Source organism: Poecilia mexicana, unplaced genomic scaffold (assembly GCF_051168715.1).
Source record: "Poecilia mexicana isolate PSO_F unplaced genomic scaffold, ASM5116871v1 scaffold_18, whole genome shotgun sequence".
NCBI classification, from domain to species: Eukaryota; Metazoa; Chordata; class Actinopteri; order Cyprinodontiformes; family Poeciliidae; genus Poecilia; species Poecilia mexicana.
Window position 1 is genome coordinate 18331644 of NW_028263387.1, and position 23452 is coordinate 18355095.

Here is a 23452-nt window from a genome sequence, read left to right on the forward strand (position 1 = left end):
CTTGAAATAATTCACAACACAGCTCAGTAGGAGTGAAGTGTTGACTTTGAATAGGACATCCCCAAAACTATAATTAGCTAAAGTAAAAACTAGGGAAACCTGCATCAAAATTTTATTTTAAAATATGTTCAATAATCCATCAGTGGAACTAGTACTTAAAAAAAAAAATCAATATTAAGTAATTGACTTTAACCAAGCTCCTACATCTTGTTGAAAAGTTACTTGCAACTTAGCTTTGACTTATTTCAAGTGTATTAGCACTAGAAACTTGATCAAAATGTTAAGATTTTGTGTTTTTGCAGTGTTGAGGTCAATCCTGTGACAAATTAATGCTATAAGGAATTGAATTAAAAACAGGAAAAAAAATATACATTTCAAATGTTTTTATTAAAGTTGCATAAAAGAGTAACAAAATCGGGCAAAAAACAAAACCTGTTGTTGATATCGCTACATTTGTTTTTCTAATCATTGTCAAAAAAAACAAAGCAAAACACCTCCACCGTTACTCCGTCCTGCATGGTTTAGCTCTTGTATTTAGCATCAATGATAATCACTTGACATTTTTTTATTTATTTATTTTTTTGCAATTTTCCCCAACAGTAAAAAAAAAAAAACAGACATATCAATAACAGTCTAAGAAGATATATATAATATATAATCCAAAACCTGAATTTAGAAACAAAAATCCACTCAGCTACTGCTTGAAGTTGCCTAAAACAATCCGACCAATCAGAGAAACCGCCGGGAGCTCAGTCTGGAGACGCCACAGATAAAGGCAAAAGCAATCGCACCAGAAAATGCATCTGAATGGATTTTTTTGTTCAACTAAATGTTGTTTCAAGGCTTGGCATCAAGAGGTGCGATGATCGAGATAAAAACAGACCAGACTTAAACAGGTCCGTGTGAAAAGCATTGCTTATCTAAACAGAGTCGCTTTATAAAGGCCTAAGTATTAAACACTCACTTCTAATAAGAAAAAGAAAACATTTCAAAACAAGGAGCGATAGATGAGAGATTCTCCACAGGAAGCAGAGTGTCTTACAAAAGAGTTTAACTTTACATTTATTCGTGTTACAACCACAAACCTCAGAGTTTAAATAGGATTTCATTTGATAAACTCAAAGTAGTGGAAGAAGATGATTTGGATATCTACAAATAAAATCTCAAAAGTGTGGAATGCATCTGTTGTCAGCCCAAAATAAAATCCCATTCATCTCACAGAGTTCTATCATCTGAAAATAGAAAATAGATTAAGTGTTTAATCTAAACACTTAAAATTCACACAGCAGTACCTGATGCTCAAATCTTGACTTTTTTTTTTTTTTTTTTTAAATCAGATTTTAATTTTGTTTTATGTGGGTGTTCATACTACTAATTAAATGCAACTGCAATCAGACTTTTGGGTACAATCCCAAAGCCACACAGCATTTAAATGTTTATGGAAATAGCAACGGATGGAGCCACCAATGAAAGTTATTGAGTAATAAGAGTCAGTATCGTTACAAGATCACAACAAGACAAAGGAATCTAATAAAAAGAAAGCCAAGTGTCATCACGCTTAGCGTCGGCCATTGAAAGTTGGATAAAATTTGATATCACTGTTCAGACTGCAAACGCTTTGAAAACTAATGGAGATGTGGTTAATGTGGCGTTCCAGTTAGCTGGGAACTCTCAGCTAACTGGAGTTAGCTGAGAGTTAGCTTAACTCTAAAGCTACATTGAATTCAGATGCACACGTAGATGTGTGTCTTGTTAAATAAAAATGTTTCCGCCACAGATTACTGCTGTTGAGGTGAGAGGCGGCCATATTGCAACAGGAAGTACACTGTACAAGTCTTAACTGGGGGTAGTGAAGTTGCTCCCAGTTTCCCAGAGGGAAATCCAATTTCAGAGGGTGTTCTGACTGGGGAAGCTGGAATTTCCCAGTTCAGAGTACAACTGGTACGCAGCATCAGTACCACTTATGGAAGAGGCACAAATCAAATTTGTAAGTGGGCCATGGTAGCTCTGTAGGAGCTGCAGAGGTCCACAGCTCAGGTGGTAGAATATGTTGACTGGAAAACTATAAACCAGGCCTTTATTAGGATGATGCACCAAGAAACCACCAGAAGTCCAATTAGCATCAACCCATGTAGCAGAGACAGGAAACGCATGGAAGAAGATGAAGACATCTAAACTTTAAAAGTAGTTGTCCAAAGCAGATTTCCTTCCAGTTCATAATTATGCAACACTTTGTTAATCTACGACATAAAATCCCTACAAACTACAGTGAAATTTCTGGTTGTAAAAGTCATAAAATGTGAAAAATTTCAACCCATTTTGCAAGGCAGAGTAGATCTGCTCAGCAACAAAGAAAACTGAAGTACTCCTGTTTCTTTTTTTTTTTTTTTTTTGGTTTGTGTAACATAAATTATACCTAAGGCAACATCTGTTTTTTTTTTTTTTGTTTGTTTTTTTTACAGAAAGGATTTGGAGTAAATGAAGGGAAAAGGCTGAGAAATGGATCAAATGTAGGAAGGAGTGAAATGAGAGAGCAGCAGTCTGAAAATGGGCCGTAGTAAAGAGAGAAAGGCAGACGGTAAAATGCCGGTAAATGTCGGCGCAGACGAACTGCAACATGCTGATCTGATTGGTCGGCGATCAGAAACAGATGGCTTATTCTTTGAGATGATTGGCAGGTGCCATGAGAAGAGAAGGGTAACAAACAAAATGGCTTAAAGATGAGAGGAGAAGTGACTGCTCTGTTCAGAACAATGTCAGGGTGCTGTGGTTTTAAAAAAGGCAGCTTTTTACAGGGTTCCCTCTTTACGACTGTCAGGGTGTGTGTGACAACAAGGAATAAAAAAGGATCCAGTCCTTTACCAAAAAAAGTCTGTCCTACGTAACAGCAGAATATACAGGCCCAAAAACGCTCCTTACAGATGTTGCTGTACATTATGTAGCAACATACACTAATAGCAACACAGACGTACATGTGTATGTGCAGGCTGGATTAAACCAAAATTCACATTCAGCCTTTAAAAAAAAAAAGAGAAGAAGAAAAAACCCACTTCTGGTCTAGCTTCAAATAAAAACAAAAACATTTATTTGAAGGTCTAAAACTGGCCTTGCAGCCAGACGGCTGACCAGTGAGTCTTTCTAAAGGTTCAATCACTATTTCCAGGCATCAAAGTTTCCTCTTCACTGTACTAAAGATAGATTTACACGACACTTTGTGGTCAGAGGTTCAGATTTTCTTCCCCCAAAAATGACACAGTGCTGGGTTTATGAAAAGAGCATATATCATCATATAATAGAGCCAGAAAACCCTAAGAAACATACACACCTCATCCAAGTCTTTTCTTTAAACAAAAAGACTCTTTTGAGTCACGCCTACTGAAACAGGAAGGCACTACCATATATAGATAACTACGTAAAGTCTGAAAATCTCTCATGGTAATCACAGAACTACATTTTTAACAATTATGTGGAGAAGGATAGCAGGAGTTAGAGATTTTCAAATGTGTTGCCCTAAAAAACAACCGGAGTTAAAGCGATCAGGAGACGAAAAGCAGGGAGTCAACAGCCAGACCGAGGTGATGGCTGTTTGTGAGCATAAAGTTTATCCTGTAAGAAAATTCTGTTTTTTTTTCATTAATTAGCAGGATTTTGTTTATCATTTATAAGTAGGGATGTGCCGATCAAGTTTTTTCCTGCCGATACCGATACCGATCACCCATGAGGGCCGATACACCGATACCGATCACCGATACCGATCACATAATTATTATTATTATTATTTTTTATCATAAACCCTACCAGTTACATTATGTGGAAAAAGGAACCATGAATTCACCTTAATTTAGACAAAAACTTGTTTTTAATAACTTTTTTCAAGAAGAAAACAAAACAAAACAGGTATTGTGCAAATTGTACTGGTATTGATAATACTATCTTTAACAGACTGATAACATATGAAGGCTCTGAAGAGGCTAAATAATACAAAGAGCCAAAATAAAACCTCTCAACATTGCCAAGAAGTTCAAGTATAAAACTTAACATTCAAAGGCAAAAACAGGATCCATTACAATAAACAATCCAGAGTTACTGAATGAAAACTTCCTGATAGCATGGCGGCTAGCTGACTACTGCTAGCTCTGATTGGCTGTTTCTGACTCAGCGGAGTAATTATGCAGATCAGGGAGGAGATCGATTATTTTTTTAGAGATTATCTGTCTCATGTTAGGACAGCGAAAGTTTTAATACGTAGGTAAAATGTTTTTTTTTTTAGGTTAGATGCTGCAGCTTTAAGCAGAGGTTCGGTGTGAGAGTCACTATCAGGTGGAGCAGAAGCGAAGCTCCGTCTGTGAAATATTACTACCTGTAGCGTAGCAGCGGTTCAACAGCGAGAGCAGAACCAGCGTCTTACATCGCAGCTCGAAGACTTAAATAATTTTGCGGGTTATTTGTTTAGCTTTCTGACCGTCATGCTAATCCGGGTGAGTGTTTGTAGCTGTGCGCTGCTTTACCTGCTATCTGATCCTCCGTATGTCTTTTTTACTGCAGTGAGCCTCGATGTAGCCAAACTCCGTCAAGTATGGCATTGTTTTTATGTCGTATTAGCTTCGTTGTGTTGATGCATTTTGACGTGCTTCAATTTTCCGCCGCAACACGCAAACTTCCCCATTCACTCAGTGCGTTTTAGTTCCACATCGCTTAGGATTTGTTGTTGCGCGTTTGCGCAGTGTGAAGGAAAGAGGAGACCAGCTGCACAGGCAGGCTGCGAAATGAGATGATCGGTATCAGCAACAAGAGCCAATGATCACCGATCATGCACTTTTTCACGAAAATCGGCCCGATTATGATCGGTGACCGATCGATCGGCACACCTCTATTTATAAGTCAAGTGAAGGAGAACAGATGAAGTATCTCTATCAACAATCGAGATACTAATTAATGATCTGATGTGTAATGATGGCAGAATGTGCCACGTGTTCTATGACTTTGTATTTTTATGATGTAAAGCACTTTGAAATGCCTTGTTGCTGAAATGTGCTATACAAATAACATTTGGTTATATTTTTTTATTTGATCTCAGCTCCCTTCTTCTAGCCACAACAAGCATAGCTTAAGATAGATTTTTTTTTTCCTGACCTACATCTTTACTTAAAGATGTTGGTCAGAACTGGAGCAGTAATTGTACTGGTTCAGATTTTTATCCCAAGTTCTCCACTGTAGTTAATTACAGGAAGACTTTCTGACAGAGCTTTTAAATCCCCCTGAAGTCTGCTGGTTTGTTAGATCTCAAATCTCTTGGATATTTCATTTTCCATGCTGGAAAGAGAAACATATAAATTCTCGCTTTATGAACCCAAATTTTACTCTCTTCAGCAACTTTAATCTGCTTTACATTTCCTCTTCCTGTCACTTTTCATTTTATTTTACTTTTTTTTTTTTTTTTTTACATATTTCTCAATTTTAGTCATGAAATGAATCCAACTATTCTGAGCTGTGAGTCTGGACACAGATGAAGTTGCTAACATGATGGTATATGCCCTTTAGGAGACACCAAAAAAGTATTTTTGCAGCACTGCCTGTGCTTAGGCAGCAGAAACAGAACCCCAAAAATATTATTATTAAAAAAGATTAAGTGAAGTGATGATCTCCCTCAAACAGAACCAGGAGAGGGAAAAAATCTCAAACAAGTTAAAATATTCACATAATCTCGCTGGTGGAGGCTGAAGTATTTGCCCATGTTTCATCCTCAGTTTTCACTCCGTTTCGTATTTTACATGTTCTTCCCCGCTTTTACAGTAATTATGGGACTCTGCTCCTCCTCAGACAGATGGGAAGGTGGGAGGAAGAGGAGGAAGATTAGGAAGAGAAGAGTAGAGTAACGGCAGGACAGGAGACAATAGGGGAGAGGAGAGACGAGCCGCAAGGCGAGTTACTCATTTCTGCTTATGAAAGAAGTCCAGATCCATCACGGTACACGCAAAAAACAAAGACCGAGACAACTACGATCAGAAGCAATTCTGACATTTTATGACCTTCAACGGAGGAGGAAGAAGACCTTAAATAAAAAACGAGGGTCATGGAAGGAAGACGAGACGGAGGGGAAAACGTGGGGAAAGTTTGGACGCCATCATTTCTTCTGAGGCGTAGAGAGCTTCTGCATTCCTCTGATCTTGTCAAGCAGCTCTGAGATGAAATCCTGCAGGGCGACAAGGAGAACAGGACTCACAGGGCGTGAACTTAAACAGGAAATGGAGAGAAAACACAGGAGAGAATCAAGCTGCTTTACCTCAGTGGGTTTAAAACAGTCAACCAGCAAGTCCTGTAACACAGAGAAACGTCACACGAGTGGAAAGTTTGTTTTTGTTTGTTTTTTAGCGTGTAAATCTGCAGGTTTTCCTCACCTTGACCCTGGCTGCTCGCTCAACGTCACTGGGCATGTCCAGCAGTTCATCCACGTCGATCTCCAGCTCTGGGATGGCTTCCTCCTGCAGCAACCAAAACAATATGGAGACGGCAATGAGCAACAAACTGGCTGCTCTGTCAGAGCGGAGTGATGCCCACTGTTAACACTAGAGGGCAGCGAACATCCACTGAGGAAAAACAGAGGAGACAAAGAGATCCACCATGCCTTCTGAATGTTTAGAAGAGGAAAAACCACCAGTTCGGCATAAGATAATTATTACTTTTGTATATTTCCGATGCAGACAGGAAGTGACTGCATCAGACTTTCAAATTACACAGTTTTTAAAACCAGAAAACACCTCTTTTTAAAAATGAATCATATACATTTCTACCATCTATAGCCAGGCCTCAGATGTATGAAAAATTAAAACATACTGTGACCCAATAAGGAGCAAAATTAGGCCTGTAACCATAACAAACATAGCTGGACAATAAATTATTCTAGAAATTGTTGCAATAACTATAATATCGTCTGTTTGATACTATTTTCAACTAATAAAATGATAGTAAAGTTGCATATAAAAGCAAGTTAAACCTTTCAAATATCAAAAAACTTTAAACTAGAACTGGAAAACATTTTAAAGATCCAAAATAAACAAACAAACTGAAACAACAATTAAAACAGATTCTTAAGTCTGTAAAAAATTGTTTTTTAAAAAAATAATAGTCATTCAGCTTAGACAGGGAAAACAGGCAAAAGTGGCAGGTTGTGCAAACCAACTACTTTGTTCTGGGTGTCGCAGAATGCCGGCGTTTCAGTGATATTAGAGGTGCATCTCTTTAACAACTCATTTTAATTTATCATGAAATTGATAGATTTATTGTTTATTGTGAAAGGTGGAACTCGATCAAACTTTTTAATTCGGTTAATTTTGAGGTAATTAACCAAAAATTATTCAAATCAAAAGCAATTTATTGACAAAAAAAGCAGCATTTTCAGTTCGAAAAACCTTTTCTGCTGCTAAATTATTGAATAAAAAGACATATTAAGGTGAACAGCAAAGATATTGTTTTCTACTTATTCTGTTGTTCACCCATCAGATTAGTGTAAAGGGCTGTTTCACCCATTTAACTTACACATTTATCACCTGCTTTCCAAACAGTGCTTGAATTCAGGTAATTTTAGGCTGCATTCACACCAGGCCTGTTGTTTAGTTCGCTTTAGTTGAACTGTTTATTTGCATAGAAAGTTCGGTTCATTTAGGTAGGTGTGAACGGACAATCGGACTCTGATGCGAACCAAATAAATCCAACTCTGGTCCGACTAAAAACCTTGGTTCGGTTCAAGTGAACTCTGGTGCGGTTTGAGACCTCTCCAAAAGCAGGAAGAGGACTACAACGCAGGGCATTCTGGGTAAATACAACCAAAACAAACACACATAAACAGAGAAATGGCTTGTGGTTCTTTGCTAAAACCAAAAGAGAAATCCTACAACCACTAAAATCTGACGCCACTCCATTTTTGTTTACATTTCATAAAGAGGGACGCTGCGCTCAGTGTCTTCTTCAGAGGTTTTTGTCGTTGGTGCCGTGCCCCCACAGGTGAGGAGAGGAACAGGTTTTTCAACTCAGTACGGTGTGAAGCGAACCACAGCAACTGAAAACATAACAAATGTTGCAACTTTGGCTCCCAATCAAGCCAAATCTATCAGGTGTGAAGACGGATAAACCACCCAACATGAAGTCAGAGAAAATGTACAGAAAGCAGAAAATGGCGGCAGCAGCGAGTCCACCTTTTGTGTGCTTCCATTGTCATAATCCTGGTTCTCCATCTTTCTAAGATGCACACTGGCTCAGTTTGCTTTCTGTCAAAGCGGTACAACACAACCCCCCCACCCCAGAAAACCCAGCAGACACATTCATACCAGCCCTCATTTCCTGCTCTTTTCAGCTGAATTGCTACCCTACACTCATGATGTTCTCCAGGAATCTCGCCGTCGCTCCGGTCCTCCCCCTCGGTTAGAGTTGCCCACACCAGCTGTCTCTGCACCTGCCCGCCTAAAGCCCCGGCTATCTCGCCACACAAACACGGCATCCAGAAGCAGCCGACAGCGAGGCGCAGCATGCCGAGTCTGCACATTCAAGTGTCAGATTAACCCAGCAATCTAGATTTTTTTCTTTCCCTCCTTTTTTTTTGCGGTGAAAACTCGCACACTTCTTCCTCTTTTCCAGCGTGAGGCTTAAGGAATTATAAAATGAGCCAAATAAGTCTGAGCTGGAGAGTGTGTGTGTTTAATCCTGCACAAGGCGGCCTGGGTGTGTGAGATAGAGACTGGAAGTGACAGACGGACGTCGTGTCAGCAGAGCGGCGCATGCAGACTTCATGTAAGCATCAAAGTAGGCATTATCACAGAGAAATGTACACTGATGCACAAACTAGGGCTGGCGATTAATCTGGTTTTTTGACAAAAAAAATACAAAAAATATTTGAGAAAAAAAAAAAAAGGATTTGATCAAAATGTTTTTGATAAAAACATTTGGTGAAAAATCTGGACTTTTCGCCAATGCGTTCATTGTGTTTCCAAAATTCAGAGTGATGTCATCGCAAGCAGGGCGGCCATCTTGTTTTTCCATTTATTTGGACTTTGAATTCAGGTCAAATCTATGACGAAATGTAAGAGTCTGGCCAAGACTTTTAATAATTTTTTTTCACAAAAATAAAGTCATAATGTTACAAAAATACAGTTGTAGTAATCTGAGAATAAAGTCATGTGACAATAAAACTGAAATAATGAGAATAAAGTCTCTATATTACAAGAATACAGTCGTAATATTAAGAGAATGAAGTTGTAATTTTATGAAAACTCCACTTTTTAGAGAATATTTTCTGCCATTTAATTTCTTATTTTTACAAAAGCCACATCGCTCAGCCTTGGCGCCAACGAGGCCTTTCACAAAAACAAATTTTGCTGGACGATAAATTGTCCCAGAAATTATCGTGATAATCGATAATATTGTTTTGACACCATTTTGAAGTCATTCTTAAAGATCAATAAATTTTAAATGTAACAGTGGAGCTAGAAAACATTTTAAATGTCTAAAATAAACAAAACAACAGAAAAAAAACAATAAAATTAATTATAAAGTCTCCCAAAAAATGAGCACCAGTCTGAAGAGTCACCCAGTGTTTGGTAAATTACTGAGCTTGTTTCAGTTCATCATGCGATTAGTCGATTTATTGTGACAGGCCTGTTGCTAGCCCTGAGCTAGCTGAAGTCTGACACAAAGAAGGATCTGCCCAACACGTGGTCTCCATGCACGTCGAACAGCTAAAAACGAACCACAGACTGAGCAGAAACAAGGATGCCAACAATCCAGCAGACATGCAACAAGAATAAATCATAAGTTCTGGCCAGTTAACAGATTAAATATGACGCAGCCTCGTAGACAGTGATTTAACAGGCGGTGTTAATCTGTGGAGCGGAGGGGGAAGGGAACGCCGAGAGGAAGGAAGGTAAAAGGTTAAGGAGCGCGCAGAGCTGAGCGGAGCGCTCCGAGAGAGCGAGGGAAGGAGGAGAGAGAGGGACGCGCTGTGGAGGGGGGAGGCCGGAAGACAGGCTTCAGAGAGGAGACACAAAGAAAGCTGGGAATCACGAGGGACGATTTCCAAAACAATCCTCCAGACTGACTGACTGCGAGTCTGAACTGCTGTCTGCAGATGAGTCCTGGAATGAAAACCGGCCGCAGGACACTGGCAGAATAACGATGAAAAGGTCGGCTTTATGCTGAAATACCTGCAGAAAATCACATAAAATGTGCTTTGAAGGCGGCCACAGAAGAGGAGAAAGACTTCATAAAACAGAAGCAAAAGTTTGAGGCCATTTTTATTTCACCCGTCCAAGAACAGTGGGGCAAATTAAATTTTTACCTCAGTAATAAACAACTAGGGCGGAAACGATTAGTCAGGTAACTACACCATACAGACTCAAAAATGTGGAACTGCTGAAAGAACAACACGCTCAGAGCAGCAATTAAGCCAAAACTGTTAAAAAATATAAAAAATTTGCATTTAAGATAAAACCCCCCACAATTGTCTATGAATCCATTTCACCCAAAACTCTTCATCTAACTTAGTTTTCATGTCACCTGGTTCAAATTATGTAAAAATAAATCTAGCAAACACCTTTTTCTGACCAATCATTCATTATTCACCCAAAAATAGTCAACATTTCAGTCCTACACAAGCAGAAACGGTTGATCTAGTGTAAACCGGAATGCTGCTACTGCACTTTAGACAATAAAATGTTTATTTTCTTATTCTAAAAAAGGATATTTATCATTTATTAACAATGCATAAAAATGGCTTACATGGTTAAATGAAAAATTTAGTTTGAGCTGTTTTTTTTCAACCAATTCTTCTGATTACTAATCAGAATAAATGATGCAGCTCTAGAAACAACCAGTCTGGTTAAATAGAAGCTAATTTAACTAATTCGTCCCATAAAACAGCAGAATCAGACGCTGTAGAAGCCGATTCTTTAATAAATCCCTTTTTGACTATTTTTTCCTGATTTGTTGAACGTATCTGTTGGGATAAAAACTGGCTGCTACCACAAAAGGTTTTCCTCTCCTTCCAGTCGAATGAAATGTATTTTTAAATGAGATTCTCTCTTTTTAAACAAATTTATATACATTCTGTGGTGAAAATGAGGGCGCATCGCTTCGTGCTTTTCAAATTTAAGAAATACTTTATTAACCCCAAAAGGAAATGAAGTGATTCAAATTCTTCACATGATGGCAAAACTTTAGAGCCCAGTTTTCATCACATCTGTTTGGCCACATAAAAATATAAACTAAGAAACCCTACTTTCATTAAAAGCGGAGCAGCCACGTCTGATTTATTGCCGCCCGAGTTAGTAGAAAGTTTAATATTGATTTCTAATTTCCACTTAGTGGCAGCATCAGTGCTCCGTGTTGTCTCTGGTTATTGGGTCGTCTCTTTTCTTCGCTCTCAGATTTAATTCCTCAAACAGTTTGACTCTAACTCCGCTTCATCCTCTCCATGTTCTCGAAACGTGAGGATTTAAACCTCTGAATCCTCTCCGTTTCTTTTAAGAGTCAGCCGCGCAGATTTTCCTCACTAATCTGCTGAAAACGTCCGCAGCTTTCAACGGATTAAATGTTTGCAGCCTCATGACGCATTCTGGTAAAATCTTACAACAGATCTGAGTCCATTTAGGACTTTTTTTAACTGTTCGCCACCACAGGATGACACACAGAGAGAGAGATGGACTCCAAACCGAACGAGGGCAGCCTGACCGTCTGTGCATGGTGACCTTCACCCTGAATGCTGCAACCAGAGTCTTCCACCTTAGTAAGCAACACAAGCGACACATTTATGATGTAATAAGGTCCTTGGAGAACAACAGTAAAATCCACTTTGATTTCTGGAAACAAAAAGACACTGGAGAAGCAGTTTCTCCAACTGGGCTGACTTGATTTATTCTTTCGGATTTGAATAAAACTTCTAAACACTTACAGTTTTTAAATTAATTCAAGACATTTGAGGCATTAATTTAAGGATGCAACCACATAGTAAGTGGTTGATTTAAAAAGTTATCACATGAGCCACATCCCAGCTTCATGCAAATTAAATCCTTTACATTTTCACTTCTGGATTCCTTCAGGGCGCCGAACCTTTTCACTCAGCGAGCTTTGAAATTAAACGCTGCTGCATCTGGGAAAACACTTGATCTGTTCATCGCTCATCCCTTAATAACTTCACGAATGCACATCTGGATAATCCTAACTATTGAGTTTATATTCTGCCTGTTTAAGAAACAACAGAAAGGAGGGAAAGCATCCATTTTCTTCAGCAGTCACTGGACTAAAAACCAACTTATACCTTCCTCTGTCACTGAAAACATACAGAGGAATGTGATTCTTAGGCTGCATGAGCCAAAATTTGATTCTTGACAAGCAGAGCTGCTGATAAGTGGCCATCTATGCCTTCCCAGTATTAACTGTGACCCCTTGCTGCTCTGAGTAAAGAGCAGACCTTCAAGTAGGTCAGATGTGGCCACCCACAAGGACTACACATCCTGTTTCTGATTCATTTGATACGACCTGCGAGTCGACACAGAAAGAAACCGCTCTGTTGTGTAGAACGTGTATAAAAACACAGATTGAGTTTACAGAAGAGCTGTTAGACGGATGATGAATAGCCACTTTGGCTGCTCTGCTGCCTCAGTAACAAACTGGGATAAAAATAACCAACTACAGGATGGCTAAATGCCCGTTGTGCAACAAAACACAAGCCGTCCTCTGGCTGAGCGCGAAACGGGGACAAACACGAGCGAAAGGGGAAGAAAGCTGGAGGTAAAGCAGCGACGCAGGAAAACAGCCGAGTGCCGCTAAACAAAAAGATTTCACTTTAATTGCCCTGGACGGCTGTTAGAAATCTGAACTTTTAAAAACTGCTTGTTGGTATTATTTAAATGTACAAACAGGAAACTCAGAAGAGGAAGGTTTTAAATACATAATGTGCAAAGTTTCACTTCTAAACCATGAATCTGTTTTGAGCAGCTCTGATTATTCAGGCGGTGTTTGTGAGCGCGGCGCATTAAAACTACAGCCCAGAGCTGTTTGCCTTGGCACAATGAAGCAGGTACACGTTATGTTTGGACGGCAGATGAACACACACCGACACTCTGCACCTAATACGCACAAATATGAGGCCGATTTACAGCTATCTGACTCCAGCTCTGCAACTAAGCTGCTTATGATGATTAGGAAACATCTTAAAACTCTGAATTATGCAAGTCGGACAATTTTTCAGGCTAAAGGGAAAAATTGTGCAATGATTGCGGCTCCGACTGGGGCTAAAAAAGCACCTAAAGCAGGTCGAGCAACGAATCTTCATGCATGAGCAACGACTTATTGAGCAACCACAGATGTGCAATAAAACAGAATTCAGCAAAAATACAAACAAATAATGGTGAGCAGGGTAAGTGTTTCTTCACAGTGCTCGGCGTCATCTTCTGACAGCGAAGTTAAGCCAACTTTCATTCATAAGGAAGCAGTTGAAACATGTTTGCTGCTGAGCTGACAGGTGAGTAATGGGAATCTGGGAGATTTATGTTCGTCTCACAAAGCCACACTACTCTTTTAATTTGTTTTTGCTCATTAGTTAAGCAGATTTTCTGGAAGTTTTTCAAATTTTCTTTGATTTTTCTCTCAATTTTTGCTAAATCGTGAAGAAAAATGACAAAGAATAAAGGAAGAAGTTTCAGGCGATCTATTTTAAGCCGTATTTCAAAATTGAGATGAAATCCTGAAGTTCACATGTTAAACCATCTTTAGCAATTGTCTGAGCCAAAACCATTTGCCTCTGGTCATCAGTGGCCAAGCTAATTAGCCTGAGCATTCATGACAGGCTATGCTAGCTGTAGCTTTGCAGAGTGCTGTCAATCTTAGCGGTGACTGACAGCGCTAAGACCCGCCTCCTGGCTCTGATTGGCTGTTTCAAGATAGCACAGTTGGGAGGAGGCAAAGGAGCTTGACTTTCAACAATTATGTTAAAAAATAATTTGTTACCCTGAAGCTTTAATATTTGCAGAGCCTGAAAAAACCTTAATCAAAGCCAGTTTAAAATAATAAAATTGGGATAATTTGAAGCTGAAACCGCTGAAGAGCGCTGCGTCGCAATAATCAGGAAGAAGATGGCTGAACTGAGATCGATCCAGCTTCCTGTCTCGTTTTCTCTCTGCTCCGTCACTTTGTTAGCCTTCCCCTGTAGCTGGCTCGTCCAGATCCCCCTGGCAGCCGACAGTTCGTCCCCCTCGCCACTCATGAGAGGCGCAGATAGATAGAGGCAGTCACCGGGAGGTCAACAGGGGTCCAGGGATTAGCAGTGCTCTGTGTCAGTCATCGCCTGCTGCTTTCCATCCCTCGTATCTCTTTCTGCCGCATACACACTTCATCAGGAATCTGCAGGGCTCATCGGAGCGACCCGTTCCTGTCTGCCCTCCTCTGAGGACCTGAGCAGCTACTTCCTGTCGGGGAACAGGACCTTGGGAGATAAGTGGGGAAGTGAAATGATATTGTTTGGCTGTATATGCTAGAGGCGAGACCCGACTGAGCGACATTAGTCATATTGTATGCTTATGTGTCTCGGTAATTAATCTGAGTGGCGGCTGGCATCACACGGCGCCTTCAGCCATAAACCACAGTGATCAGCAGCCAATGGACTTAATCCAGCCCAACATCTTGTGTTTGAGGGGAACCTCTGGCTGCTGCAGGCTGCTAATCTTCATCTCTGCTGCCCGTCTAATCAGCTGGATGTACTTCCTCACAGGAAGACTATGATGTCCTGTTTTGAATCATATGAAAAGCAGACAGAAAGAGCAGCAGGCCAGGCAGATTTACCGGAGCAGCCTCTGTAACCAGCTTACAGCACAAACAGAAGCTGGAAAATAGCATGTCCTTCATTTAGTCGGCACTAATTCCTTCGTTCTTTCTAACCTTGACATTAAGATTTTTCTGTTTCACTGAAGACAATTATTTAAAGCTTGTTAGAATAAAAACAGGAAATTTATTGTCTTTATCTAACGTCCTACAAGTGTTTTTATCTGTATGGACGATGAAATGAAGACTTTTCATAGCGTGAAGATGAAGCAGATAAACTCAGTCTGATGACAGGACGCTGGACACGGCTCCAAATGAAACCCACGGCACTTTGAACTAAATGTTACACAGACAAAGAACGTACAGCATGTTAGGGTCATCGTAGATAGAAAAATAAAAAAAGGAGGAGCAAATTTCTGCCAAAAAACTCAGACATTTCTAGAAAAAAGGAAGGACATTTCTGAGCTCCAAATGTTGAAAATTTGCAAGAAAAACTCAGAAATTGAGATCTCAGAAATTTTCTAAAAACAAGCAAATTTTCTGGTTTTGACTTTTGAAACTCACAAAGGTCCTTTGAGTATTTTGGGTAGAAATGTTTTATTCTTCTGTCTACAATGACCCTAATATGCCACAGGACTTATGCAACCCGAGGTTACACCATAGGATCAACAAAAATTAAATTTCTAAGTTCTTTGTAAAAATGTCCTTTGTAAAACATCTGCGTATCTACGAGTCGTGTTCATATCAGAAGATAGAGGCACCAAAACCAAGTAGTGACGCTCTGGATCTGTGAAATCAGTGAAATATAGATCATAAACATTAAAAAGTTGATTCTGGCCCAAAATGAGGCTCCTCCATAGGGGGGCAGATGAGCAACAGATCCACAGTCATGAAGGTACTGCTTACAGACCATCTGCACTTTAGAGTTTGGTAGCAACAGGTTAAAACGGCACCAGAACCTTTTCTGTTCTGGTATGAGCTGAACTGTGGTGCTAAAACTGCAGAGAAGCTAAAACCAGGTTTAATGAAAAACACGTAGATTTTTGTAGAGGCTGAAGGGAAGGGGTGTAAGAACACAGCCTGGTGGTGCTCCATTTCTGATTTAGTTTTAACGTAAACCTTGATATCCCCTGATAGAAACTCTCATTCCCCTTAAAAATGACAGGCTTAACCAAAGATTTACATACATGATAGTTAGAAATAGTTTTATGACTGCTTCAAATGTCCTCCAGGAGAAAGAGCTTTTGTGCCTCTTTTCTGCCAGTAAAAATCTTTTTCTATCAGTTCTTGGTCTACTTATAAGATGCAGCATATTAGGGTCACGTTTACAACGACTATAGATCTCTTTCCTCCTTATGCGAACTTGTCTTGACGCAGAAAAGAGTTTTGGAAAAGCATTCAAAATACCGACTCAAAAGCAGAGACTGGTTGAGGTAAACTTCAATAATTGGATGTTCTGGACTTGAGATTTGCAGAAATAAGGTGAAAATGTTTGTGAAAAGTCGTGATGAAAGATCACAACCATGCCGGATATGAAACTAGAACTGCTGGTTTTCCTCCAGACTCTCAGTGTTTCCCTTTTAGCTGCAGCCCTGCTGGACCTGAAGAGATGGAGTTGGTGAGAGACTGAACGTTGTTCTTTGTGCTGTCAAAATTACAATAAAACACATTCAGGTCACTGGTGAATTGGTTCTTATGGAGGTGGAACAGGATTTTCTCACTTTTTTGTCTCTCAAGACTCTTGGCGGCTGAAACTGGGTCATCGTTCCCAGTAATTCCTCCTTTGCTTTTTTTTCCACATATTGTTTACATATTTTCTCTGTTTTGCCCCCATCCTTTTGTCGGGTGAACAGCACAGGTTTTACTGCTGTCACTTGTGTTTTTGCTGAAATCAAAATATTTGAAATCAATATATTTGTCACTCCTATGTGGAGGATAAAATCAGCATGAAGGGAACAATCAGAAGCTCCAAGTTGCTTATATATAAATGTGGCCTTGTGCTGAGTCAGTCATTTCTGACTTTTTGGGAAACGGGCTGCAGGTAATCCAAACAAAGCCTCACATGAAACCGGCTAACGCTGATTTAATAAGGGCGCTGAAGATGTGCTGTACTTGTACAATCATAAAACTAACAGAAGCAGTGATTTAATGAAAAACACAGTGACAGGAAGACATCTTGGTAAGGGGAAAATCCAGAGTCACTGATAAGAGATGAACTGACCTCACTGATAACAAGCAACACTGTCCTCCATCTGATGAGTTCAGTTCAGTAAACATAACATTTACAGTATTTGCCAAAGCAAAATGATTTACTGTCCTAGAAATTATTCAGATAAACAATAATATTATTTTGAGACCATTTTCAACTAATAATTTCTCAAAATATCGGCTTATCAACATTAAAGGAGAACATCCAAATGAAAGTGATTGCTCTCATTTTGATTTATCAGTTGTTTGCTTTATGTTTTGCTTATTGTGACAGGCTACTGCAGACGTCTATGCAGCAGCTCCTCTGCTAAGATGCTGGTCCCTCTGGGAGGTAACAACCCGCCTTAGGTAAACTGGTACTGCTTTGGCAACCGTGCAGCGCTGCTGCCAGGGCTGGAGACCTGCTGTAATGGCTTCCAACAAGAGCAAGAAAGCAAGAATCAGACGAACAGAAGCAGAAATTTGAGAACGACAGAGATAAATATGAGCTCATTCCCTAAAAATAGAGATTTGTCTGATTTCTGATGATCAGTTTTGATAAAGCTTTAGCATGTCCTATTAGCGAATAGCCCCTGTAAACATCATTCGTTTTGCATATTCTCATCCTTACTGGGTCAGCAGGATTCTAGGAAAACATGGAATTAAAATTAAAACAGTGGTTATGATTTACTCAGATTGGCACAAACTCATGTCTTCTGGCAGATCACTCTTTTTCTCCAACAACATTCAGGTACAAAACAAACAAAATGGCAAAATGGCTGGGCGATACGGCTTAAAAATAAAATCTCACGTTATTTTATATCAAATGTGATTTCTGATTTAAAAATTTTTTCCGCACTTTTCTTCCTTCCTTAAAAAAGACAAATGACACTAAATATCTTTAAAAATTGGGTTTTATTTCAATAACTCCATCTGTGAGTTGTCCTGAATTCAAAGTTGAAATAAATAGAGACATGTCAAACAATACTGCAGTTTAAGAGTGGATTATTTAAAACCACTCTGGAAAGCCAAGAGGTGCATCGATAGGGGGGAAAAAATCCAGATATTTTCAAAATTAAAGCTTCAAAAACTGAATGAATGAATTTTATTTTAATTCATACAATAAATTTATCATCCAGCCCTAGTAAATAGTTTTGTTTATGTTTGATGTAGGTACATTTCACAAAGAAATGCTCTGAATCAGGCTTATGCTGCTTCTTCAGCATTCCCTTCTGCAGCCAATATTCTCCTAGACGCTAGGGGGCAGCGTAGGGCACTTACAGCACTCATAAAACACTACACCACGTTTCCAAGTAAAAAGCAGAGTGGCTAGTAGCAACACCAGTGAGCTTGTTGGTATTTGCGAACATCTGTCATGACGTTTTTCTGTCCGCATCGTTAGAAAATTTCAAAGCTGTGCGGTGCAGGAAAATTGCTCTGCACAGAAGGCTGTTTGTCAGTGAAATGACATAATTTGGCCATGCCAGGCTTAAAGCTGAAACGCAACAGAAAAGTTGTGTTTCCTCCAACTGAACTCTTACTATTGATTTTTCTCTCAGTAACCGCCTCTACAGTGAAGAGTGTTGCTGTTACCGTGATCTAGTTGGGCTGTGGTTTGAAATCGTCAAGCAACATTTGAGTTTCCTATCATTGGTCAAAGTCTATTGAATGAAGCAATTCAGTGAGATTTCTTGGCAGAATTCATCTTAAAGTCTAACGACGATTAATCAGTTCTTCAGCCAAGAACTAACAGTTTAATCAGTTCTTGGCTGTTTGCATTGTCATGTCATGTCACTGGGGTGAAAATAACATGACTGTTTGGTCATGCAGCATTAATAAAGCTATCCTGAAACAGAGGAACACTGGTAATTTAACTACAGTAACGTGACAATGTAGAAGTTATAGTCAAACTGCTGCAGGCAAAACAGATTCATCTCTACCATCAGATCTGTCCCAGAGAGTATTTGCATTGCTACATGTAGAGCACAGGAACTGATAAGTGCCTCTGCACGACTTCCTCTTATAGCAACCAACTTATTTGCTGATAAGTTCAGGAAACCTTCAGCCTCAGCTGCAGCAACACCGGCCGACATGTCACATCCTCCTGCTGATGTCTTCAACTACGCTCTGCCAACTGCAGTATTGATTATCATTCAGCATGGCGTCGGGACTCAATTTAATTGACTTGGCTGTGCTGGTTACCATGCAGAGTCACATGAACGACGGCATCTGCTCTGATTTGCGGAGAAACAGGAGTCTGAACAAAGCTCAACAATCAAAGGTTTGATTTGTAAAGCAGTGCTCCAGTGAAGCGATGCATTGGAAGAAGATCAAGAAAAAAGTGAAAAGCTTTCAAAGTGGAAATAGTTCATCCTGTTCAGATTGTTTCTTTACACAGCAATGACAACGTCTTATGAAGAAGCTAATGTATTCAGCTTCTCTTAGTAAAAAATACTTCGTATTTGAGAACTTCCTCTCTGATGAATTGTTTTGGGAAAGCCTTTAAACGTTTTACATTTTGTCACATTACAACCAAACACTGGATGTACGTGAAGGTTTATTTGGATTTAAGATGATTGCACAACTTTGTGTTGGTCTGAGTTGTGAAGTGGAAGGAAAGTGAGTTTTTTGGCAGAGTTGTCTCTATAAGCTTTCCATAACCAGAGACTACAATAATGCCTACTTTCTTTGAAAAACATTCATTTTCCAGTCACAGATTCTCAATTGGTTTCATTTCCATTTGCAAAATTATTTGTCTTTCTCGTGTTTTTCTCTTTCTACCAAAATCTGGATGACAAAAAGTCTTCAGTCTGGTTCATTGGTCTCAACTAACTCCTATTTTGGAAGACAATTGTATTTACAGAGGCTTCAGTGTCTATTTTATCTGTTGTTTTGGGTATTTTGCTTACTTATTTTGGGTACTTAAAATGTCTTCCAGTTTCAGTGGTAAATGTTCATTAGAAATTAAAAGTTTGTTGATTTTTGAGAGGGTGTAGATGCATAATCATCCCATTACCATTGTATTACTTAAAAATGGTCTCAAAATAACAATATTACCATTTATCGCAATAACATCTGGATTGGTTTATCATCCAGGAACATTTGTTAGGTTATATAACCATCACACAACACATTATTTTAAAAAATCAGATGGGAAAAGTGAACTTTCAGCCTCAGTTTCCTGTTGAGGACAGGAAGCACAAACAATTCATAGTAATAGTATTTACTGAAAAACATGAGCGAGACAAAGAGACATTATGCACATGCAGAAGAGACAATGCCACTGGAACTGGACGGAAAGAGGAGATTACCTGCAGATTACAGTACAACTGCATACAAACAAGGATTACTGCAGATTATCATTATGTCACTGTTGGCAAGAACCACAAACACAACAAGTAGCTTAACGTGTTCATTTAGCCTCGTCACTCTTTAAAAACACTGCTGCCTTTTATTCTGAAAATGTTTAGCAGGAAAGGAGGCCAGGGAAGATGGGAATGTTTCTCCCATCAGTTGGTAAATGAGGAATATCCTGAGTAACCTTTATTCAGTATTATTGAGATTTAATCCTTGTGGATTTGAATCGGGAACAGAGGACATATTTGTTCATACAGATCAGCTATCAGAGCAGTTTCTGACCTCCTAAACCTTTGCAACACAGCGGATAATCTGACCCGCTAATGCACTGTTTGTTTTATATTTAGCCAATAAGAGGAAGATTTCAGTAGATTACAGTGAGTGAATGAATTTAGTTTTTTTTGTATAACAGAAACATGTAATTAAAAGATTATTTCAGACAACAAAGGTGAAACTTTCAATTGATAATTGCATAATTTTTTACCTTTTACATATATCAGACAGACTAAAGCTGTGAATTTTTATTATTCATTGACATTTTCCCTCTGGCTCAATCCCTGTGCAGAAGATGTCAGACAGGAAACATCGGAAAGCCTCTCGAGACCAAACATAAGTTCAGAGTAAACAAACGTGGCCGACAAGAGGGAGATCGTTTCTGAACTATATTTAACAGAGAACAAACGATACAAAGACATCTGTGACTTTCTACTGCACCACGGCAGTTGTTTTGTCTTCTGTACTGGGGATTCCCGTCCATGTTTCTGTCGCCTCGCTTTCTGATTGGCTACACGGCGCGATCAATAGGCTATGTGATTGATTATTCTTGGAGAACACCAAGGACGCTGCAGGATCAGGCCAAAACAATCCAATATTCTAGATTTTAGATTGCCGGGGTCACAACGTCCTTCCAAGCGGACCAGATCGTTCTCAACACAGGAATATCTCTTCAGATCATCTGAGCCATCACAAAGAGATTGCCGGATGAAGAACAAGGCTTTAGGTAACTATCCTCAAAGTCAACCAGTCTAACCAGGATTATTAGGAGACTTTACAAATCCGGGTTTACTCCAGAAAAGTTCAGCAGAAGTTCTTGGAATTGGTTCTATGCGCTTCCAGAATGGGGAACGTTGTGTGGAATTGTGACTCCCTGCTGCTGTTTCCGGAACGTTCTCAGAGATGAATAGTTGTTGGAAAGATCATCTACTCTCTGAGAAGTGAGTAGGTGATCATAATAAAACTTTTGTTAAGATCTGGCAGCCTTGTTTGGGCGCCATGCCGGTGCCTCTATTAGATTCTGCATAGTCATGTGAAAAGGCTGCTACATTTCACAAACGGTCAGTCGCCGTTTTATTTTTGGGGCGGGTCAAGGAGGGACATTGACATCTTTCTGATGTTTGGTTAATGTTCTACAGACTTAAAACCCTTTAAATAAAATATATCTATTAAAAACAGTCTAACCATGATGCACAACAGTGAGATTGATCAAAAATCAGCAACTCATTGGTTACAATAATGATTGCTCCACTCCTCACTTCACACCTACTCGCCAACTCGGCTGTGGACTTGATACCACTGGGAGTTTCCAAAGCAGGAAAACTTTAGCTTTTGCTGATATAACTCACACCAAGGAGTCAATAAGGAGCGTTTCACAGACGAATCAGGGCAGCTCCTTTTAAATACATCTAGTATTTTAAAATGACCACCAAACACTACACCCATGTTGCTTTTTTTGCTGTAAATATTTTACGTCTCACCGATTCCAGAGAGGCTTGTACGTCTTCTTAATGATGACGCATTAAATCCTTTTAGGAAGCGCTCTCATGCAGTATAAAACTAGCTCTCAGAAAGATACAAGCAGAACAAAGTCAGAGACTGAATAAAGCCGTAACCTGAAAAGCTCCACTGCTGACAGCTTGACTGATGTCGGCTGTGATGTTCCTCCTGGGAAAGAAATGCTCTGCTGAGTGGATCGGTGTTACCCGCCGGACCGAACGGCTGGCAGAGGGAGTCCAGACTTATGATCCCTGCCTCCTGAAACACGCTTTATTGTTTTCAGACGGTTAAAAACAGAGAGGCCAATAAACACGGCAACAGAGCCGCTCATCTGTCTTCTACAAGTACTTTAAAGAGACAACACCCTGGAGCCACTTAGGGTTTTAATACACGCCTGCGTATCACACCACATCACCATTATACTGTCTTTGAAAAGCCTCATCAAGGGGCTCAGAAACTCTTACTCAACGGCTGGAGAAAATAGTTTTAACTGAATAATAATTTAATAATTACAAACAGAACTTTGCTGAGGACACAGAAAACACTTCAAACTAGAATGATTCAGTATAATTAGCCAGAAGAACGAGGGGTTTCTTAACATTCATTATGTTCGTGAATGAAAATACATCGTAACACTGACTAAAATAACACACGCTGCCTATAAGTACTTACCAGAAAGGATCTGATCAATAGTTTTTCTCAGGTCGATAAACATGTCATCACTTGCTCTCCATAAGCCAACCTACAGAGTCTTGGAAATGTATTCATATCCCTTAAACTTTTCCACAGGTTTCCACATTACCACCAAAAACTTCAACACACTGGAATCAATGGGACGGTGCGTCTGTGAGAGTTAGTTTTGCTCTAAGACTTTCCTTATGTCTCGTAATTTAATGGCAAGACAAAAGGCGGTTGTACTAAACTCAGAGACTTACTGTATTTATGATGTTCAACCTATTTTTTCACCTAAAGAAAAAAGAGATATTGTGAAGTATTTACAAGTAGTTGCAGCAGTTGGTGGTAAAAGTTGTGTCCAAACTTCTCACAGCTAATTTAAGTTTTATCTCAGCTCCAGTAAACACTGTGTTGTGGATTTTACCTTGGTAGTTGGCATTGTTGAGCAGAAAATGGTGCCATCTACAAGTTTTTAGCTATAACACAAGCAAAATGTCTTATAAGTGAAATAATCTGCCAGTGGAGATAGTACTTTTTAAAATCAATACTATTGATTATAAACCAAGCTTTTTCTTGCTGGAAGGTTACCTGTATGTTAGTTTGTCAATGCAAGGGTACTAATGTATTTGCACTAGAAACAAGACAAAAAATACTT

The 23452-nt window shown here is 39.4% G+C and overlaps 1 protein-coding gene across 1 annotated transcript in view; it reads right to left on the reverse strand.

Moving 5' to 3' along the window:
- Window positions 1-368: 368 nt before the first annotated feature.
- Window positions 369-23452, reverse strand: part of ppp1r14bb (protein phosphatase 1, regulatory (inhibitor) subunit 14Bb) — a 34285-nt gene continuing 11201 nt past the window's right edge. Inside the window, exons 2-4 of the mRNA XM_088015308.1 lie at window positions 6399-6482; window positions 6284-6316; window positions 369-6193 (exon numbers count right to left, since the gene is read on the reverse strand). Coding sequence (XP_087871434.1) covers window positions 6125-6193; window positions 6284-6316; window positions 6399-6482 — 186 coding nt within the window. The 3' untranslated portion in view covers window positions 369-6124. The remainder of the gene's footprint in view (window positions 6194-6283; window positions 6317-6398; window positions 6483-23452) is intronic.